This window comes from Nannizzia gypsea, genomic scaffold, assembly GCF_000150975.2.
Source record: "Nannizzia gypsea CBS 118893 supercont1.3 genomic scaffold, whole genome shotgun sequence".
Lineage (NCBI taxonomy): Eukaryota > Fungi > Ascomycota > Eurotiomycetes > Onygenales > Arthrodermataceae > Nannizzia > Nannizzia gypsea.
In genome coordinates, this window is record NW_003345199.1 from 183296 (window position 1) to 204035 (window position 20740).

At 48.3% G+C, this 20740-nt stretch overlaps 7 protein-coding genes across 7 annotated transcripts; 4 read left to right on the top strand and 3 right to left on the bottom strand.

Moving 5' to 3' along the window:
- Positions 1-1671: 1671 nt before the first annotated feature.
- On the top strand, positions 1672-2505 carry MGYG_03498 (hypothetical protein; the record flags this gene model as incomplete). The annotated part of the gene is made up of 1 exon (XM_003173278.1): positions 1672-2505. One exon carries the CDS (start codon positions 1672-1674, stop codon positions 2503-2505), a length of 834 nt encoding a protein of 277 aa, XP_003173326.1.
- A 252-nt stretch (positions 2506-2757) lies between these two features.
- On the bottom strand, positions 2758-3886 carry MGYG_03499 (hypothetical protein; the record flags this gene model as incomplete). Its single annotated transcript, XM_003173279.1, has 2 exons — positions 2758-3761; positions 3817-3886. 2 exons carry the CDS (start codon positions 3884-3886, stop codon positions 2758-2760), a joined length of 1074 nt encoding a protein of 357 aa, XP_003173327.1.
- Positions 3887-7020: 3134 nt separating this feature from the next.
- On the top strand, positions 7021-7435 carry MGYG_03500 (hypothetical protein; the record flags this gene model as incomplete). Its single annotated transcript, XM_003173280.1, has 4 exons — positions 7021-7102; positions 7168-7199; positions 7279-7300; positions 7383-7435. 4 exons carry the CDS (start codon positions 7021-7023, stop codon positions 7433-7435), a joined length of 189 nt encoding a protein of 62 aa, XP_003173328.1.
- Positions 7436-9394: 1959 nt separating this feature from the next.
- On the top strand, positions 9395-10448 carry MGYG_03501 (hypothetical protein; the record flags this gene model as incomplete). Its single annotated transcript, XM_003173281.1, has 3 exons — positions 9395-9645; positions 9707-10321; positions 10400-10448. The coding sequence occupies 3 exons, from the start codon at positions 9395-9397 to the stop codon at positions 10446-10448; spliced, it is 915 nt and encodes a 304-aa protein (XP_003173329.1).
- A 2097-nt stretch (positions 10449-12545) lies between these two features.
- MGYG_03502 (hypothetical protein) lies at positions 12546-13517 on the bottom strand (the record flags this gene model as incomplete). Its single annotated transcript, XM_003173282.1, has 1 exon — positions 12546-13517. One exon carries the CDS (start codon positions 13515-13517, stop codon positions 12546-12548), a length of 972 nt encoding a protein of 323 aa, XP_003173330.1.
- Positions 13518-15807: 2290 nt separating this feature from the next.
- On the bottom strand, positions 15808-18364 carry MGYG_03503 (CAMK protein kinase; the record flags this gene model as incomplete). Its single annotated transcript, XM_003173283.1, has 6 exons — positions 15808-16972; positions 17030-17323; positions 17377-17423; positions 17479-18040; positions 18106-18160; positions 18259-18364. The coding sequence occupies 6 exons, from the start codon at positions 18362-18364 to the stop codon at positions 15808-15810; spliced, it is 2229 nt and encodes a 742-aa protein (XP_003173331.1).
- Positions 18365-19028: 664 nt separating this feature from the next.
- On the top strand, positions 19029-20729 carry MGYG_03504 (hypothetical protein; the record flags this gene model as incomplete). The annotated part of the gene is made up of 1 exon (XM_003173284.1): positions 19029-20729. One exon carries the CDS (start codon positions 19029-19031, stop codon positions 20727-20729), a length of 1701 nt encoding a protein of 566 aa, XP_003173332.1.
- Positions 20730-20740: the final 11 nt, after the last annotated feature.

The following is a 20740-nucleotide window of genomic DNA, read 5'->3' on the forward strand; positions in this document are numbered from 1 at the left end:
ATTTGCTGTTGGCAGCCGCACCTGGCGAGTCAGGTCCCCTTCAGCCTGACGGATATGCTGAATGAATAGAAAGATATGATTTTGGAGAAAAGGAGGGTAAATTGAGTAATAAAATGAAAAATAAAATAGAGGATCAAAATGTAACTAGATTAACTAGGAGCCTTGACTTACTACTGACAGCAACACCTGGCCTGGCGAAGTGACGGTACCATCCGATATTTGCAACAGATTAGGGGGTATATGGTATGTGTAGTTGCTGCCCACCCCTAGGCCTATATACCTTTTCATGTCTTTGTGTGCTGACCGATAACCAAAGAAAAGGCCTAGAAACAGCAGGAAGGGGGCCGAAGCCGTCGTCGCAGCGTAGCTCATGTGGCGGCAAATGGTTTGGTAGAGATGAGGTCATAAAAAATCCAATATGGTTCTTCAAATTGCCGTAGTTCTTTCCATATAAATTCTCTACACACTTGATAGAAGCGCATTTCAGAAGAGAAACGCCCTCTTCTATGTATGCATGCAAAGGCCGTCCACATGCTCCAAACGGGGAGGGGGGAAAAAGAAAGCAGGACGACCGACATGGCCATTATGTACTGCTGCCACGAAGGCTCGCCGGTAAGGCCCGAAAAAATGCAGGCCTATGTTCGTAAAGCAACATCACAATTTTTGGCTGCAGAAGCTTTGGTCGACTAGGATCCGTCAGCTCTGGTCTCTGCCAATTAGAAGGACTGCGAGAGCCGCTGGACAACGCTGTCAACTGACTACCTGCCCGTTGTCGTAAGTGGTGGGCTGATGTCGGCAATCTTATACGTTTGTTTAATAATCGACGCAAGCACGGCGTAGCTTTTTTTATAGCCTTGTCCCGATAACTAGAGCCCTACCATCCCCAGGCAGCATCAAATCGTCGATAGCCCAACGACCCTGGTAACTAATTAGTTAGGTTAAGCTCGTTGGTTAGCTCACTCCCAGCCATCTCGCGAGATGCGCCACCAAACAAAATGCCGCAGGAAGGAAAAAGGAAAGAAAAAAAGAACCGGACATGTCATGCCAGAGCCATCCACTATGGCCAGCGTCACCGCCAGCTCAGCCAACCATTTAGCATTCGCCTTTGGCTGCGAGTTTTCCCCTTGGCCGGTGGCGGGCTTGAGGACCCATCATAACCAGGAGATGGAAGGCCTAGAAGGAAAAAATGTGACGGAGAAAGGTTTCAACCCTCGAATAGTAGTAATGGGTCGATGGATAATAATTTCCCGACCCTATGATTAAAAAAATACTGGGGAAGAAGTGAGTGTAAGGAACTTTGGCTGTCTCCTTTTGCTCTTCTTTTTTCTCTTCTTCTGTTTCTGCTTCACGTTCTTCATTCGGCCGTTAATTAATTGAAGTAATTGAGGGACGGTAGGAAGAACGGCCCCTGTGTTTCGTTTGTCAGGATCCCGCCTGTTGTAGCTGTTTCGCAGTGCTCACACGGCCCTGAGTGATCGGTTTCTCTGTCGGAGAGGAATGGAAGGCAGGCCGTCTTGAGATATTTCTTTCGATTTCCCTTTATTTCTGTGCATTTTCCTTTTTATTTTTTTATCATTGCGTTGGGAGTTGGCTCGTCGTTCCGTTGCATGATATCTCTGCCGTTCTTGGTTATATCTCGATTCAGGGTCTCGCTGTGTCTCGCTCGACAGCATGGGACGAGGGCTTCGAGAGAGGATGAAGAGAGCGATCTTCAGCTCTCGCCCTCGCCTATCGAGCCATACTTCGCCCAGGCTGGCGGAACGTCTCGAGGAGGCAAAGCAGCACACCACTTCCTGTCCATTACCGCATAAACCTCAGCACCAGCATCAGCAGAACCACCACCAGTATCAACCCCAGATGCACCAACCGGCCCCTCCAGCAACGAAGAAGTCGTTCCGCATAAGCATCATCAAGACATTGTCTCGACGGACATCGAACCGGAAAAGCAGGATAGAGGAACCCTGGCCGAAGATCGAGCTATACAAGCCTCACGAGATCCCCCGTCCAAAGTACCGCGGGCCGGTCGACAAGAAGCATCTAGCAGTGCTCGAGGCGTACTCGATCGTAAAGGCAACGGAGAGCCACAGGCGACAGTCCATTGACTCGTCCGTCTGTCCGCTGGCGACCGGTTTGCCATCGAGACAAGACAGCGTCACAAGCATCAGCGAAACGGTGATAGTGAGACGTCCTGGCGATGTCGAGGATGAAGCTGGTAAAGGTGAAGTTGAGGTGGAGGTTGACCGCGAGCGAGAAGATGTAAACATCAGCAACGCCAACTGCGACTCCTTGCAAGACGAGGAGGACTCGAACACCACGTCGATAGCGAGCTCTGACGAAGGTGCAAATGTCAGCTCCTCTACTCTTCTTACATCGAATACCGAGGACGAGCATCTACTGCATCTTCAGCTGCATCTGAACCAGCGGCAGCGTTCGTCAGTGACGAGACTGAAGCGGACGACGGCGTTTACAGCAGCAGACCTGCACCACGCATTGAATTACATTTGATACATGAATTTACGACCTACGGACGGCCTATTAGTTATTATTGTTGTTGTTTATTATACAGAACCACGGAGTAAAGGCATGGGCATCTAAATAGAACGCGGCGCTGGCGGACGGGATATCTTACACCGGTTAGCATAGACTTATATAATAGAGATCATGATATATTTTATATTCCTTTTGTTTCCCCTCACTAGATATATAGAAACATTCATTCATTAGTCGTATAGATAGATCCAGCAAACAAAGACAAGGTTACTCTTCGTGAGTTACAGCCATGTCCATCACTTCGACCCTACCCTTGCCCTTGGTCTCTCCGCCGATGAACTCACCCAGCCCCTTGAAGGCCCCGGGTTCAGCAAAGCCCAAGACTTCCCATTCGTCGCCGCCTATCACCTCCTGCGACTCAATCTGTTCCAGATAACTAAGGATCCGGTCCTTGACTGTCCCGGCTGCGGCTGGGGTAGATGTAGTAGCAGCAGCACCTTTACTCTGGTCATCCTCTTCTTCGTCGTCAGCGGCCTTCTTACCTTTCTTGCCCTTACTTTTTTCCTTCTTCGACGATGAGGGCGCGTTGCTTGAATTGCCGGGTGCAGCGGCCGACGATGTTACTGTGCGGACCGGCTGTTTCAGTATAGATGTTGGGCAGGTAATACGGAGACGCATCCTGGCTCGCATGACGGGTATAGGCTGCCAAGCGATTAGGGCCTTCATTGCATCCAGGGCTTGGATCTTTGCCGACTTTGAAGTCGTGACGCCTGTCCACAGAGGTTTTCGCGGGGTGAGCGCCAGCTCTGCAGTCTTCTTCGATATCTCCTCGTCACCATCTACCTCTGCCTCTGCGACTTCATGTTGGTGTTGTTGCTGTTGCTGCTGCTGCTGCTGCTGCCCGCTGGCAGCACTCAACTGGTCCAACGCTTTACCAATCATCCCTGTGGTGTAGACGCGTTTCGATACGGGGTCAACCAGCCTAGCAGACACTATCTCCAACACCTCCTTCTCAACTCGATCGAGGATATCCCGTCTCTCCTTCTCACCCACTTGTACCTCACCCTTGCGTAAAATCTCCTGGATGACATCCTCTGTCTTGTAATCCTTCCCAAACGACTTGGCTAGCTCCGCCGTTGGTGCAGTGTGGCCACGAGATACTGAGAGAAAGACCGTGGGGATCTGAAGGACGTTGTCCAGGTCTGTCTCAGCGCCAGATCGGTACTCCAGTAGCTTATTCTTATAACAGGCTAGTTCATATCTCTTCTTGCCTGAAACCCGAGTTAGCCATCTCGTCTATCTCACTCCTCTTTGCTCGATACTCACCTTTCTTTAACCTCACAATCGACACATTCGTGAATTTTATCTGATTCGACGGTTGCATTATCATCGGCATTTTGGCGGTGTTACTCTGTCGAGTTCAAGTCTTATTAATCTATTTACGTCTTCCTTTTCTTTCCTCAAACTAGCTGGTCGACGTCTTTAAATATCAACTTCATCTTCGCCTTCGTCTTTCTTCGAAGCAAAGAAAAAGCTGCGATAAGACTAGTCACGTGTAGATAAACATTAGTCATGATGACTAATTAGAGGGTATAATGACTAAGCTGAACTTAGTGTGAGGCGAAAAATAGCCGAAGAAGGAAACGCCAATACAATCACTCTTAATTAATCGTTGGCCGTACAAGGCGATCGTGGGAAGCAGAGAAGATGCAACACTTCTTGCTCTTGAAAGGATGCCCAACTGCTATTCTGCAAACTTATGTACCTATATTCCGAAGATGACGGTTATAAAATCCGCTATTCACCAAAATGCCGGGTATTCAACACTTGACCTCCACTGCCCGTCTGGTTCCAAAAACATTCAGTCAGCTTCAGCTTCTTACGTCCTCTCACAACTAACAATAACATGAAGCAGCATGCATTCAACCAGCCCAGGATGCTTACAATTCAAGAGAGCCAACTAACCTACGTGGATGAAGTCGTCCTAAGCCTCCACGCCTACAAGCACGGGAGTTCGGGATTGCATCTTAAATGATACCTAGAAGGATAAAAATTTAATTGCCTGCAAAGCTACGGAAATTATCAACATCGCTAAGCAACGAAAGGATATGTCCAATTACAGTGTGAACATGCCGGCACCTATCCTGTACAAGCTTAACGAAGGCTGAACCAGGATATGCCCAACCTTCAATTGTGCGGTATTGCATATGATATGCAACAGAATCCGTGTCGAGGAAGGTCATAGCATCAGAATTTCCCAGCCGAAAAACTTGCTACAGCCGCCCCAGATTAATTAGGGAATGGAAGAAGAGGTATGGGATAAAAGATCGCATGCTAAGACTGGCGAGCAGTATAAGCAAAGTGGAAATGGAGTACGATACGTGCGCGTGGCATCAATATGAATTTAATAGAAAGCCAAACGACGCCCGGCTAAGGAATATATACTATTCTCTCGGCCAACAACAGCTGATGCGACAGGATGATTCCAAGTGCTCCTCCTATAACGGTGGCGGCTCAACTCTTGGCACCACTTGATCACTTGATAGAGGAACTTATTGTCTTCATTGCATTCATAGGACGACAATGTGGGCAAAAGCCTAGAGGACCAGGTTGTGGCCTCTCGAAAAGCGCAGAAGCGGAAGGGAAGGAGAGATATACCACGTGAATGAGCGGTATGTATAAGCCATGCATAACGCTAATAGTAACCAAAGTGTGGCCACCCGTCTGCGAGCCATGTGCCCTAAAGAGATACCGGGAGAGTTCAAGTTGCACCATTACTGTTGCCTCAGTCTGAGGGCCGTCTCGCGGCGCAAGAAAGAGCGCATACGTACCTCCAAGGGGGGAAGGTGAGTTTAGTTATAGGCGCAGGTGGTGGTGGTGCCTATGCTATTCATTTGGCCACATGAACCAGCTCCAAGGATGTCTATAGATTTAACCGTTGACATCATAGGTAGGATGTTATCTATATAAATATCCATTTCTTCCCCTCCTCATCACCTTTCTCCTCTTCCTTTTTCTTCAACGATTATCAGCTGAACATATCATTGACTTATAATAACTATTGATTAGTTCAGTGTCAAACCAATGATATATTCGAATTTTGTGGATACAACGCGTCTGAACTGGTCATTGCAACCAATAAGAATCGTGTAATTTTTTGGCAAGCGAGTAACAAACGCGGGCTTCGACGTCAACATCGAGATCAACCACGGCTCGACACCAAACGGACTACAAACAAGGAGAAAAATACAGTCATGAACCAAGATTTCACGCCTTGCTATACGCCTTACGCCTGTGGCTCACATCTTGGCCTACGTCTAGTTACAACTAATTGGTTTTTGGATGCTTCTCTGGGGAAAACAAGCCTTGCAAGATCATAGCAAGAGTTTTTGTTCTCTGCCTACTGAGCTCGACAACAATAGTGGCTATATTTCCAGACAAGATACCCTCGGAATCACTGTGTGGTACGCAATAAGTTGCACGGATCCATACTGCTTCTGCATGGTACTTTTCGTTGAAGAGATACCGTTATGATTAGTATGTTATCGTGAAGATACGTTTCAAGTGACATGAACCTATGGCAAAAGCCGATGTTCACAACTAACAAACAGATGCCGGTTTTCCCGGTTGCGCCACTGCGTTCCAGTATTTGGACAGAATGACCAGCCCGAAGTAATAGGGAAAGAGAGATACAGAAATCCTCTTGATATGCATTAGGCTGACGCGTCAGCTATGAGACGCATGACGCTTCATTTGTCCGGATATTGGAAAAGTCAGAAGAAACAGGAGTTTAAAAGGAAGGTGCTATCCCATGTTTCCAATACAATCCCAATACTATCATCGGAAAGAGCAATGAGTCACAGAGAATCCATGGTAACCCGATTACTGCCACTGCATTGCTCCTACCTGATGATGATATCGTAGCTGGGCAACCGCCATCCAGATTTTGAGCAGAGGAAGGTGCCAGATAATGGCCTATAGCCAGAGCAATTTCCTGGTGAACAGAAGGCGCTCCCACGTCATGGCTACGTCCACATGACCCTCATTGAGCCATTTCTGACGAAAGTGCTATCCACGAGTTACATTTGAAGGCGAAATAGTTTCTAGGATATATACGTAATGTCCTGGAGGGCCTGTCTATTTAAACTCGCTCCTTCTCCCTCTCTCACATCTTCTTTCCTCTTCTCTTTCTCATCTATACAGCCATCTATACCAATCTATACCAATCTATACCCATCTCCTACTATCTCTGCCATCTATACCTATCTCTGCTATCTCTGCTATCTATACTATCTCTCCTATCTCTGCCATCTCTGCCGTCTATATCTATCTCTGCTATCTCTGCTATCTCTGCTATCTCTGTCATTTCCGCTATCTATACCTATCTCTGCCATCTATATCATATATGCCATCTTTGCTATCTCTGCTATATATACTATCTCTGCCATCTCTGTCATTTCTGCTATCTATACCCATCTCTGCCATCCATTGCTATCTATGCCATATCTGCCATATGTTGCCATATATGTAATGACGGCCTCCAAGGCCCCTCCCCTCCCCCTTCTCCCCCTTCCCCCCTTCCCCCCTTCTTCCGCTATCACTCTAGTTAAAGGTTTGTTCCACTGCAAAAACCAAGGCTGACTTTCCTCTTTCGTGTACCATAGCCCTTTGTCCTAGCTACAATCCGAGGCACTCCGAGCCTTATCATGGTGGGTCTTGGGCTACTTCACCATTTAAGATGACTTATATACTAACAACTACCACCAGATTCTTTTTTTTCTTCGACAGTATAGGGGCCATGCCCCTCCCCGTAAGTGAAACGGCATGACATACATATACAATGTGAGATCCAACGCTGACTTCCCTCCATTCCACTATCTGCAAATCTACAGTCAGTTGCTACACTTGTAGCCTGAGAGGCTCTCGAGCCGCTATCCCACCGTAGGTCCCTTTTTTGGTATCCCTCTCATGGTGACCTGCATACTAACTTATCGTCGAAACCCGCGTTGCCGAAAATAAAAGGGGCAAACGTCCCCCTGTGAGTGGAGTATTCCCTGTACGGTACCAGATGCACTGCTGACACTCTTCTATAACATGGTCAATGGTCCATATGTGAAATAGTCTATCAACTCGCAACCACCCGCTTGCTCTAGCTACAAGGCAAGCTCGTCTTCACCCCCCAGGTAACACATGGTCTGAACTTTCTCCAGCTCAGTCAGCAATTGTACAGGATGTGCTGACAGCATACGGAATCCCTTTTGGCCGTCCAGGCCAGCAGACCAGTTCATATGCATCAAACCATGCATATCAACTTGAACAAAAGTTGGGTGGCTCTGCTAATACTTTAGAAGGCTATGATGAAATCAAAGCAATACGAGAAAGGATCGGTTTCTGGGCGTATGAATGTCTTTGATAGAAGGAAAGTGGTGCAAGAGATCGAGTATGGACATAAGGAAAGCCTAGTTTACGGTGGCTCTGGAGACTTGAGTAAACTGCTTATTTTTTAGATGCTTGTATGCCTTCGATTATGATGGATTTACTTTTAGCTATCAATCGTCTCTTCATACCATGTGACTAGCAAGGCGCTTAGCAGCCATGCCAACTACCAAAGCCATGAAACCAAAACGGAGCGATGGTATTAATATTCGTTAACAATGGTTAAACATGACTTGAGCCAGATGGATATGTCTAGTTATCCTGGCACTCGACGGTTCTCCTGCTTAAACGACTTGAATACTCCTAAGCTGGGCAAACCGACGGAGCACTGCAACCGGATATATAGCCCGTGGTTATGTCAAGACACTGGCCGACAGGGTGAATGAGACAAAGACCTCACTACCTACCCAGGTTGATTAGTTAGTTAGTGGTTTCAGCTTGAATAACTAAAATACAGGATGCCTCAAGAGCGATCTTTTTACTTCTGCTCCCGTGCCGACTCGACTCTCTCCCGCCAGCAACTCCTCCAGGCAACAGTTTGATATAACTATCGAACTTGACAAGCCTTTATGCATGCTCAAAACCGCGAGAAATGAAGGATTTAAGGTTCGGTTCCTTCGGCTTGGAAAGTGCTTGTTTTTTTTCCCGTTTAACTAGTTGGTATATACATATGTATTCATTTTGTGTTTGCTTCTTCTCGTTGACTTTTCTCGTGTTTTAAGGACGCAAGATGTCAGTTATATTGTCAGTGGTCGACAACGCATGCTAAAGATGGCTATAGAAAGACAACATATAGTCACCGTTCGTTTCTCTGTACTCCGGCCCACAGGAGGAGCCAGCCTCCCACACATGGCGGCCTCTCTGCGCGCCCTTTGGCTCGAGGCCCGGTCAAACAGGGAGTCAGGGGGAAGAGGCAAACAAACCACTGCGAGACGGCACCGCGACTCCATCGAGATGGAGCACTACCAGATCTCTCAGCCACTAATTTATTCTTAGTTAGTTATAACTCTAGCCCCTTTTTCCTAGCCCGAAAGACTGACCTCTCTGCTTTAGTTACATTAGCGAGCGATGTCACAGGCTGACGAGGCGCGACCATTCGCCGCTGTGGAGAGACAGCGATGCAGTCGGGCAGAGAGTAAATATGCTCCCCCCTTCTCCAAGCCAACGTCTCTCGATACTTTTGGTCTGACATCTGCAGGAGGCTCTCCTGATGGCGGCGGCAGACGCCTGTCTTTGTCTCTTCGCCCTGCGGTTCTCGATAACGATGTCTTCTACACCGTTGACGCCGGCCAAGCTGTGGTAATCTCGTCGTGCATTCATCTCCCCCCGGCCCCGTCAGCGTCCATTATCTTCCCGTCTCTCCTCTTATTGTCCCTGTCTACTTTTCTTCTCTGTTTCTTTTGCTTCTTGACTCTCATCTCTTCTGCTCGTTTCCCCTCCCCTCCCCTTGCGTTTGCGCTGGTTCACCATGACGAAATGCCGGCTCCGTCATCTCATGATCCTTACGGGATCCGTACTGGCCTGTGTATGGTTCTTCCTCGGTGGTGAACTACGAGCCATTGCGGACCAGTACAACGTCCGAGACTATCTCAGAGACTCTCTCGACCCGACCAGGCAGCCCATCAGGCCATCCAATGCCACTGCTGTGGGCGACAAGGCCATTGTTATGGCGGCCCTGGAGGAGGAAGACACCCAGTGGGTTGAGGAATATCTCCCGGAGTATGCTGGCCCCTAGCTCTTCCACCAGGTTTAACACCGATATGCTAAAGTATATTTACAGCTGGCAGCGGGCGATCTACACCGTCAACCCATCGCCAGAAACCCGAAGAGACCCAAACCGCCTTAAAACGCCGGCGAACAAGGGCCATGAAGCAATGGCGTACCTTACCTATGTCATAGAACACTACGATTCTCTCCCTTCTGTCGTCGCCTTCTTACACTCTCACCGCAACGGCTTTCTCAGGGCGTGGCATGTCGATGCTCCGCTGCACGATAACGCTATAGCTATGCAGTCCCTGCAGACGGACTATATCAGGGAAAACGGCTATGCTAACCTTCGATGTATGCGCAACCTGGGTTGCACATCGCCCGGCAGACACCCGCTTATTACACCTGAAGTGTGGGGCGAACTATTTAACGGCACAGCGCAGGGGAGAGCTGCAGCTGCTGCCAACGGAGACAGGACAAGTGTTCAAACCGTTATACCAGTGCCGGATGTGGTGATGGTTGCATGCTGTGCGCAGTTTGCTGTCTCAAGGGACCAGATTCGACTTCGACCGTTGGAGGATTACATACACTTCCGGCAGTGGTTGTTTGATACCTCGCTCAATGACGCCACTAGCGGCCGTATATTCGAGTATATCTGGCATATAATCTTCGGCAAGGATGCTATCTAGTAACTATCCCCTGACCATTTTCTTATTCCCCCGTATCACGGCTGTCACTACATGGTTACTAACGAACCTATTTATAGCTGTCCTGAGGAAGATACATGCTACTGCAAGGTCTATGGCCGCTGCTAGTATCGTCCTCCTAGTCCTTTCCCCATTTGACGTCCCCCGCATTTTCTGCTCTTTAAACCCGTCTCTCTTTGCATAAAGATAAGGGCTCAAAGAAAAAAGCTTATAGAATTTTGTTGGTGAAAAGTGCTAGTATACCCCTTTTTGATAGCACTTTTGTTATGTTGTACACGCGGTTTTTGTTCATATTTTCGTGGTATTGTGACCGTCATTATATAGAATTAGATACCAACCTCCTGTATCCTGCTCCAGGAGTTTTGGAAATTGGATAATATCGATAGATATAGCTTTTCCAGACCATCCAGGGCTAACGGATTTCGATTGTAGGCGCCGACGAAGGCAGTAAAGGGCGAGTTGCTTGAACTTGCCCCCAGCATTCTCATTGGATGCTTTTAATTTGTAAATATGTTCATCGGGCATGGATAGGTAGACATCGATGCACTGAATATCTCTAACTCAGTATTCAGGAGTGACCAAAGGCCGGAGGCTATGAGGCATTTGAAGCGCCTCAAAATCTGATTCTCTCCCCGGTAGAGGCCTCCGGTGTCATTGAGCATTGTGATGATGATATCCCGCCGGGCTCGTGACTCTGCGGCGGTGCAGTTCGGTAGCGTAGATGGTCCTATGCGGCTACAGCCTATCTTCGGATTCGTGGTCACGTCTACAGTCTAGGAGCATACTGCAGCTCATGATAGTATTAGTCAAAAGGCTGATTAATCATATATTCTCTTTGCGTTTCCCAGCAGGTCGATCATTTTTCTTGACTGTCGGTTTCATAGTTGCAATACAGCTCCGCACCTAGCATACACGACAGGGAATGTTGCCATAGGGTGTCCCTGTGTGCTTGCATCCTAGTTAGATATTGGATAATTTGAACGAGGTAACTTGGAGACTAACAGAAGATTGCTCAATTTTCTCCGGAACGAAGGATAGTGTGTAGTAGAGGCTCTTTTTTTGTGGTTTCTTTCACAATGTAGGCTTCCAGCTGCCTAGCTGCGAATTCACAGGGTTCTCTAACCATTGTTTCGAGGATGAGTGTGCCGTCTTGAATGTTGAGTGTTATTTTTTAGTTTTTTTGGGCCTTTGCATAGATAAATGTACCTAGGTATGTATGGGGGAGAGAGGTATCAAATTGCCATAGTATATATATATACTGAAGGGTCCCCCAATTAGAGATAGAGAAACGGGGGAGGAAGTTGGAGAGAGAAGACACAGTCCTGGGGACGAGGAACGGGTATTTATATTCGATTGCCTCGCCTTTTCTGCAGTGAACGTAAAATGTGACTGTCTCAAGTTAATACCTGCAGTCACTGCGGTCAGCAGCCGCCTGCATGTGCTGGTGAAGGGGTTCCAGATATTTCAGGCAAACGGAGTAAGACCATGTAAAGTGCATCCTGCGTGTCACCGCTGGCCGACAGGGAACCATGGGTATCAGTAAATGGATGTCCGTTTGTTGCTAGGTCGGGCGAATACTGTCAGCAGCATTGGCGTAAAGAAGAGAAAAAGCCCAACACCGGCCTGGTGCAGAAGCAGAATTTTTGCTTCTGCTGAGATGTTTATCTTAAGATGTGACGTGGACTAGGATGTTTCAAACTACGCATTTTGCAGCCTCGTAAGTACAAGCCACAGCATAAAAATAGGTAACTGACTCGTCAATGAGATACATTAGGTAGATAACTAGTTAAACAGATAAGATAAGACGGCATAGATAAGCAATTGAGTAGATACGTTCATTTCATAGGCGATAATCGAGATGAGTATTTAGAAGTAGGAGAGTCGTCACATCATAATCCGAAGGATAGCAGAGTCAGGTACAAAGATATCGAAAGAAAAATATCGAAAGAAAACCGAATAATATCCAGCACGCGCCGGGCCTCCCGCCATCCAGGGAGTACTGTCTGGTTCATTGTCCATGTCCTTCAGGACATCATCCCTACATGAGAGGGCGTAAATCAATCAAAGCAGATAACACGTAGGTCTAGAGTGCTGACAACAAGAGCAAAAATGGAAAAGGGAAGTATTAAAAGAAAAAAAAAATAAGAAATAAAAAAAAAGAAAATCAATAAGTAAAAAGGCGACGAGAACGAAGGCCAACCTGTATCATGGCCGCCAGCTCTCATCTATCCGCCCTCTAACCATCCGCCGTCCCCGTCTGAGGCCAACGTTGCCTTCCCCGACAAGGGCTTTCCATCGCTTGCCGACGGAATCGTTGTTCTTGCCCATCCGCCTGGCACAATCGTTCCAGTCACGTTTGGACAGTTTCAGCTTCTCCAGTACGAGCTCAACTAGTCTTCCATCGTCTTCGCTTGTCCATTCTGTGCTCGGGTGGGGAGGTGAGGAGAATATCGAAGAGTCTATGGCGTTGTTCAAGGAGTTGTGCGTGGCCGTAGTAACAGCAAAAGATGGAAAGGAAGGGGTGGAATCTGGAGGTGTAATACTACTGGCGGGTATTTCATTCATATCATCGCCTTGTCGGTTCCATTGTCGCCGGGTGCATGGGGACTGGGTGGGTGACCGTTGCGACCTGGATGGAGTGTCCAGTGATCGGAAATCTCCGGTTTCGAGACCAAGCGGAAGCTCTGGAGGTGCACGTCTCTGCCTTTTCGGTGTGGAGAACTTGTCTTCATGCTCCCTGTTCTTGCTGCCGTGCTGGAAGTCGATTGGGTCCTCGTAGGCGTCTCTCCTTCTCTTGTTGGCACCACGAGGATACTTTGCAGCAGGCTTGACAACTCTCTTAACAGTGCGCATAGACGATAAAGACCCCGTAAAAGATGAAGTAGATGAATCAGAGGCGGTTCGGTTCTGAATATATGGCGTGGGTTTCACTTGTAGAGGACTCTGGAGGCGTTCTGGCTTGGGTGCTCGAGTGCGCACCCGACTGGGTGATGCGGCGGGGGATGCGTTCAGCAGCGACTGAAGCGCTCGGCATGTTCCCAATAGACCATTGCCAGATCTAATGCCGTCGTCGGAAGGCGGCGGAGTGGATGGAAAGAGATGGGAGGTTGCGAAGCGAGGTCGAGAGGAATATTGTTGCTGCCGTGACTCGCACGACAGGGCAGATGGAAGAAGCATCCTGCTCGGAGTGATCTGTACGCTGCGTATGCAGAAGCGCAAGCCTGTGTCAGGTGTTGGCGACTGAGCAGATGTGAGGGCGAATTATGTATTCAAAAGAGGGAGCGTTGTTTGCGCGGTGCTGGTCGCTGCCTGATTTTCTGCGCTGCGAGTTATGCGCCGGGCGAGTTTCCTTGAGAACGCGAGGCGGTATGAAGATGCGGTAAGCTGGAAGCGAATCTACCAAGTGATGCGCTTCAGGCGCTGCGACGTAGCGGTCTTTGCGACGGTGCGTGGGTGGTTAAACGGTGATGCGGCGGGTGCGGGCTGCCTGCTTGTAAGGAGTTGGGAACCTGGGGGGGAGGAGGTTGGGAGGGAAAATCAACATAAATCGCACGATCGGGAGGACAGAAAGGCAAAAAACGGGCTCTGACAGGCTAGCGGCACAAGCGGCTTGGCGCGTTCAAGGCTAATTTGGCGCTGCAGGAAAAAGTAAAGCCGCGAGGTGGAAAGTCGCAGCAACGCCGGCTAAATAATGAGGAGGCCAGCATGGAGAGTGAAGAGACCTCAAGAGATTGTGCTAAGAGAGCGCTAAGTGTAGGCGTATGGAGCCGTCCTGCGAGCCAAAGAGCGGTCCATCCATCCTCAGGGCAGGGGGGAAAGAAATGCTCCGTCAGGACTAGTTTCCCGTCCGTCATCTGCGGTGAAGAGGCCGGCATGAGGACCGAGACAAGACCCCAAGGGACCCGGGCTGATAGGAGCTAGAGCGTGGGCGGAAAAAGGAAGACGATAATGTGATGGCCCCAGAGGTCTACCAAGCGAGGGAGGCACCATCCTGCCTGCCTGTGTGGTGCGGTTGAACATCTAACCGCCCACCCCTGGGGCTTTGTTTGTTTGTTTCTGTCTAGTTATTCTTTTCATAGTTCTTCGTAGCATAGCAACGGACGGAGAAAGGGCAGGGAGTTTGCTCAGCCGGAAGCTCCTCCGGCCAGCATTGATTTTCTGCTTTCTCTTCTCCCCACCCGTCCTGCAGAAGAAACATCTACACCAAGCCTTCCTTTATCCCACACGGTTTCTGCTGTTCTTTCAACAGCCCTTCCAGGCCGGAACACAACATGTCAACCACAGCAAGCTGCTGACAGACGCCTGCGATATTTTTGACTGCGAGTACGGAGTAATCTCCAGTTTCCTACGGAGTGCACCTGTCTTGAACCGGTGGAAGACCTCCCTTGACAATAACCGCCTCTCTGTCTGATCGACTCATACAGAGTATAGGCTGTGACCCTCGAAGTTGTCCTCTGTACCACCGAAGTTCCCGAAAAGAAGTGCGTCGCTGTGTCACAAACTGCGACCACCTGCTCCTTCGATTGGCCAGCCGATCACCCATCCTTGCAAGGTAGTCGAGACGATCATAAGAAAATGTCCACTGTCCACGACTCGGCTTTAATGGGTAGCAGAATAAAGTTGGGGGCGAAGGTACCAGGGGTGTTGAAGGTTTTGAAGGCTGCGGTCCGTCCCATCAAATAATTCCATCGCCTGACTTGGGCCTTGCCCACTCGATATCACCATGACGACGGGTGCGTGCTAGCCTGCCAGGAGTTCATCTTCACAGAGCCCAAAGTATAGCCACCCCAGTTAACCATAATAAACGATTCGAAGAGTCAGCTGAAGAGAAAGAGAAAAAGTTCTCTCTCTTTAAAAATAGGCCCCCTGGTTATCCCATGTCTCAGTGTGGCCGGATTCGCGCAAGTACCGGCTGTGTCGCTAGGCAAATCAGCCTTCCTTCTGGCCACCAATATTTTTTCTGAAGGCTCGCCACTCCTCAAATTGACTTTGATACTCTGCATATTCGATATCCTTTTTGTCGAACTATCTTCGCTTTTTTTCTTCTCGTTTGCCACACAAGCGAAAAGCCATCAAAGTCAGACGCGCTGCACGCGCGCTAACGCGTCTGTCGTGCTTTTTCGCGTTTCGTGTACCTGCAGAGTAAAACTTTAACTTAGCCAATGAAATGTGGTTGGTAGTCACTGGAAATTAGTCATCTATTCCTTCATGCAGGGCAAGAACGATAACCTCCAAGGGAAGAAACATAACAACCTGACCGAAGGAGTGGAAGAGAGGACAAAGAAAGAGCACGTTGCGGGCTGTTTGCCACGGGCTATCAAGATAGCTATACTCCGCACGCAGTGGCTTCTAACTTCGGCGACCCTTTTTTTGAAAATAAAATGAAAATGAAATGAAATCAAAGATGCATGACCGCGGCGGCCATATGACAGATACCTCCCTGTCAACGCGTCGGTATAACGACGTTCTAATGCTCACCATATCTGACTGCACGACACTTCCCAGTCAGAGGGTCAAGTACCTCTTCAAACACCTCGTCCTCCTCCAAAAGGGATCTATCACCATTGGTGTTGCGCTTTGGCCAAGAGCGTACACCATTGAAATGAACCCTATGGGTATGAAGGGCAGTAGCCGTCTCCAACCTAGGAGCGATAGCATCTTTCCGTTTTCGTTTTGTGACCGGTGAGGGGTCTCTGACATTTCCTGCCACATTAAGATCCCATTCGCCTTCAGTTGCGACCTCTGGTTGCTCGTGCTCCGTATTATCACCCACACTCGTGTTGGACTGCGTTCCTTTCGGCCGTTGAACTGGTTCGTGATCACTCTTGTCCCATGCTTCGGGACTAAACGGGTTCCTGATACGCGGCTTGGCCTGGTGGTCAGCTGCATCATCATGGCTGGTCGCTTCAAAGCGGACTCTAGCCCTTTTTAGGACTGTTAATGTACCATCCCGCTTTTGAGCCGTTGACCCTTGTGGAGAGTGAGGGAAAGGAGTATCCGTGCTACTATGTAGTATGTCAGGGGTCTTTTTGTTTCCTGGGTCTGAGAGCGTTATTGATATGTTTCGCCCGAACCCCGTTCCAACAGCATTCCGGCGCGAGATAGAGAAGTACGACGACTCTCCGACCTCATCCTCAGAGGACGTACTCTTTAGATTGTGCCCCTGGCTTCCTGGAGAAAGCCGAATTGCACTCCTACCTTGCCAGAAGCTGTACTCGCCCATAGACCCCTGTACATACTGCAGGTCATATAAAACCCTCTCTTTTTCGTCTCGTGGCTCCCATCCCTGGATTGCACGCAGGTAGAGCTCGTTGAAAGCTTGGCTGTGCGCACTGTTGGTGAACCAATCATGGTTCAATGCTTCCTCGGCCGTCATTCGCTGCTCGTCGTCAAGGACGAGAAGGCCACGGACAAACTGTTTTGCACGGCCACCTACATTCTTCCAGTCTTCATCCTGCTCGAGAACACCGAGGTTACATTGTTTGGCGAGTTTTCCACAATATTTACCAGTCACTGGATCACTGAACGGTGAACCACCTGTCAGAAGGACAACTGTGAGACAGCCTAGAGACCACAGGTCAACAGATTTAGTATACCCTTTAGTTGGCTTGTGGCACCCTTGACCCATCTCTCTATTATAACACATATTAGTAGACACATTGTGCTGGTTTATAGTCAGGCATTCTTACGGTGCTGTATACTCCAGGGTTCCCATCACGGAGGCCATACGTGACTTCTTGGGGTTCAGGTACCGAGCACACCCAAAGTCAGTTAATATCACCCGGGCTCCATTGGACAAGGATGTCATTAGCACGTTATCCGGTTTCAAGTCCCGATGGACAACATTCTGATCATGTAGGTATACTAATGCAATCACAACTTGTCGGATTATCACAGCTGCCTCCACATCTAGAAGCTTTCCGTTCTTGAACTCAAGGAAGGAGAATAAGTCGCCTGCCGTGACAAGATCTTGGAATATATACCTGTTTACCTCTCAGACACTTGGTCATAGTTTAGTCAACGAATGAATACTCACATAGTATTCTCTGTCTTGAAAACCTTTTCAATATTGATGATGTTGGGCTAGCTGACTTGTTAGTTGTGGTTGCAAATGACTATGCATGATTATCCCACTTACATGTCGTAGCTTCTGCAAAATTTCCACCTCCCGGTCGTACATCCGAAGTTTGGCCTGTACCCTATATGTGAGGCGCTTAGATGTCTTACGTGCTTCCGAAGCAGCTATTGGAGGAATTTTTCCCATCTCAACCTGTCGAAGCCTGGCTTTCAGGTCTCCTAGGTTTACTATTTTGCACGCCAGCTGTCGTTTCTTCTTCTTGTCAATGGACATGTGTACTCGCCCATATGCTCCACAGCCTAACGTACGGTTCGTTATGGCGTACAGCTTATCGAAGTGTTTCATCTCCTGCGTCTGGACTCGGTCAAAAGGCGTCTGAAGCACTTTCGCACCCCTGTACTCTATCACGACGTTGCTGCAAATTTTCACCATATCCCCGTCACTTAAGAGGAACCCTCCGCTCCCTTTTCCTATTTTAAGTTCATTCCAGAAGGCTCCATTGAGGGATAGGTCCTGGACATACACGAGAGGTGCAACCTGTAAAGGGTTCTCTTGGTCAAATATGATTGAGTAGATACGAAGATGTATGTTGGAAACCATAGGGTCGTCAATGACCAAATGACTAGAAGAGTCAGCTATGAGCTTCCGGAATTGCTTTTGATTATTGGAAATGAGAAGAACACTTACCATGAGCTTGAGTTCCTGCCCACTATGAGTTCTTCGTTGGCGAATAACTTCCACTCTATAAGCCTTTAGGTTAACACAATCGTTCGTGCCTTGATATCTAAAATATTGCCTCTGTGGAACTGAATATACAATCAGTTGGCTTCATTAACATACCGTCACAGGACTTGCTCTTCGCGTTATGGACATACAGAGTCCCAACGTGGTCCGGTGAGCACGGCTGGAATACGCCATTCTCATCTTTAGGGTGCTGACTAGGCATCGTGGAACAGGAGCGGACGATACGTGAAGTTATGTAATATCTGGAGTAGTAAATGCGAATGCCTGCTCTAGTAGCCAGAGATGAAGCTGTCGACGAAAGGTTGAAGTGACGTTGAAGAGACGAGGTCCAGATATACCCGATTGGGAAAAAAGAACGCACGGACTAAGTAACTATGAGCCCTTTGAAGCTCTACCGGGCTTCACTAGATTCTCTTGCGCTCCATCCTATATTTGAATATGATAGTCTAGGATGATCCCACTTATGCGTCGCTCAAACTACACTTTCAACGGTCTTGCATAGATATTATTCATGCTTCCTACATATGTCACGGGCTAAACAAAATTCTTATCCGACGCTATTTCAACCTTGGTATGGTTAAGAACTCTGGATATCAGAGTTAGATTTTGCATCAAATAGCTTGGAAAAATTAACCGATAAACGATACGTAGGTATTTGTCGCCTGGCACGACGCATTATTTAGTTTCGTGATGACACCCAAAATACGGAGTAACGATGATTGAGGCTGAGACCCCTGCCAAGGCAGCCCCGGAGACTGAACTAAAGAGCACCTATTTTTAACTCACGTCAATCTTTTCTCAACATGAACCTCAATTTGTGAGCAGGCATTACTACATCCGATTTCCTCTAGCATTGCGCCGTTGCAATGTCGAACGCTTCTCCCGCAGATATCATTACCTATATTGGCGTTCCCCTTGCTGTGATCGGTGTGCTCCCAATACTTTACACATGTGCGCGCGCACTCCTTGTCCTTCGCTCGATTCGCAAAGTCCTAGCGCAAAATGGACACTCCAACTCAGCAGTTACAAGAGGGAGCATGATGTCTGGGATCGTTGAGGTTGAATTGCCTCGCTATACTATAACACCTCTTGACCGGGAAGAAGACGAGGAATATTGGAAACTTAATTTAAACCGGTCTAGCCTTCTAGGAGGCTCATGGTCGTACTTTCACTGGAACTGCCTAGTAACGGGCAAAAAGTTATATCGAATCCAATATAAAGACGAGCTACTTGTCCCTCAAGCAGAAATAGATTTCGATGAGTTGGTTGGATTCCTGCTAGATCGTGGAGCCATACCCGATGAAAATGGCTGGAACATGCTGAGAACGAGTGGACTGTGGGCCCCGGCCGGAACTGTCCTGCTACGGTCGCCCCTGAACGGATTTGGTGCTGTTTTGAGAACGAGTGTGCCTGATGATTCAGATGGTGTTCTGAGCCTCAAGGTCCATTGGCAATGCGATTGGGACAAACGCGATAAACATTGCCTACCACCCTTTTGGATGCGCATCCATCAACCCAGGCTGTTCGGCGGTGGAACATCCCCAAGCCCTGGATCTATTTCAAGGGAAGTAATTGGAAATATTAATGATAAAGATGGCGCAGACCTCCCATCCGGTGCCAGCGAACCTGCAAATCTAGCTACAGTGCCAACACTACTGGCCCATCTCGAGGAAAAACGTGCTTCGCTTGACAGCACCGATGCCCTTAGCGACAGTATACGTTTCCGTATCGAAAGTGATACCATTGAGAAAATTTACTTCGAGCAGGGCCATTCGCTCACCGGACGAACGACAGAGATGGGTTATTCGGGAGACGCAATCACCCAATGGTTCGTTTACACTGCCTCGTCACTAGGCCACATTGAAAAAGCAGGAACCTGGAGCTTTGCATTGCCACAAAATATTTTACTGGCCGTAAATAGGGAAGCGGTCCCATGTGGTGTGATGGAGTTGCTAGATATCATGCAAGGAGACGAATTGCCGCACTGGGCATCTCCACGGCCACAGTTTAACGACCATATGAAATTCCATAACCGGTTCCTTGAAGATATGAGAGCAAGAGAAGTTGAAAAAACGATGCCACCAGCACAAGCTGAGGCTTCTCGTCGGGCCAGAGAACAGGCCAAATGGGCGGCAATGCGGAATGATCAAACCGAAGAAATCAGACTCATGCGTGAGTATGAAGAGAAGCGTGGGATGGAGGCATTGACGTCCCCAAAGTTGAATAACAAGGACATTGCGGATGCATGCTTGAGGTGGTTGGTGAGCAACAATCACGTTCCTAAAACGTATCAGATCAAGGATTTGGCCAAGGCAGTGTTATACCTGATGGTTCTAGATTCCAACCAAGCCAAGTTAATTGCCCAGGTGTGTGATCGTTGGACGATCTGGCATCAGTCACCAGGCATGAATCGGTCGGAGATAGAATTCTTACGAGGGAATACGGCTAATTTCTGTTATGCCTCTTCTATAATATATACTATCCAAATAGCGGCACGGTCAGAGGCTCAGGTGTCTACTGATATGCAAGAATGCCTCAAGGTCTGGAAGAAAGTCCGGCTCGGTTGACTGGTATATTT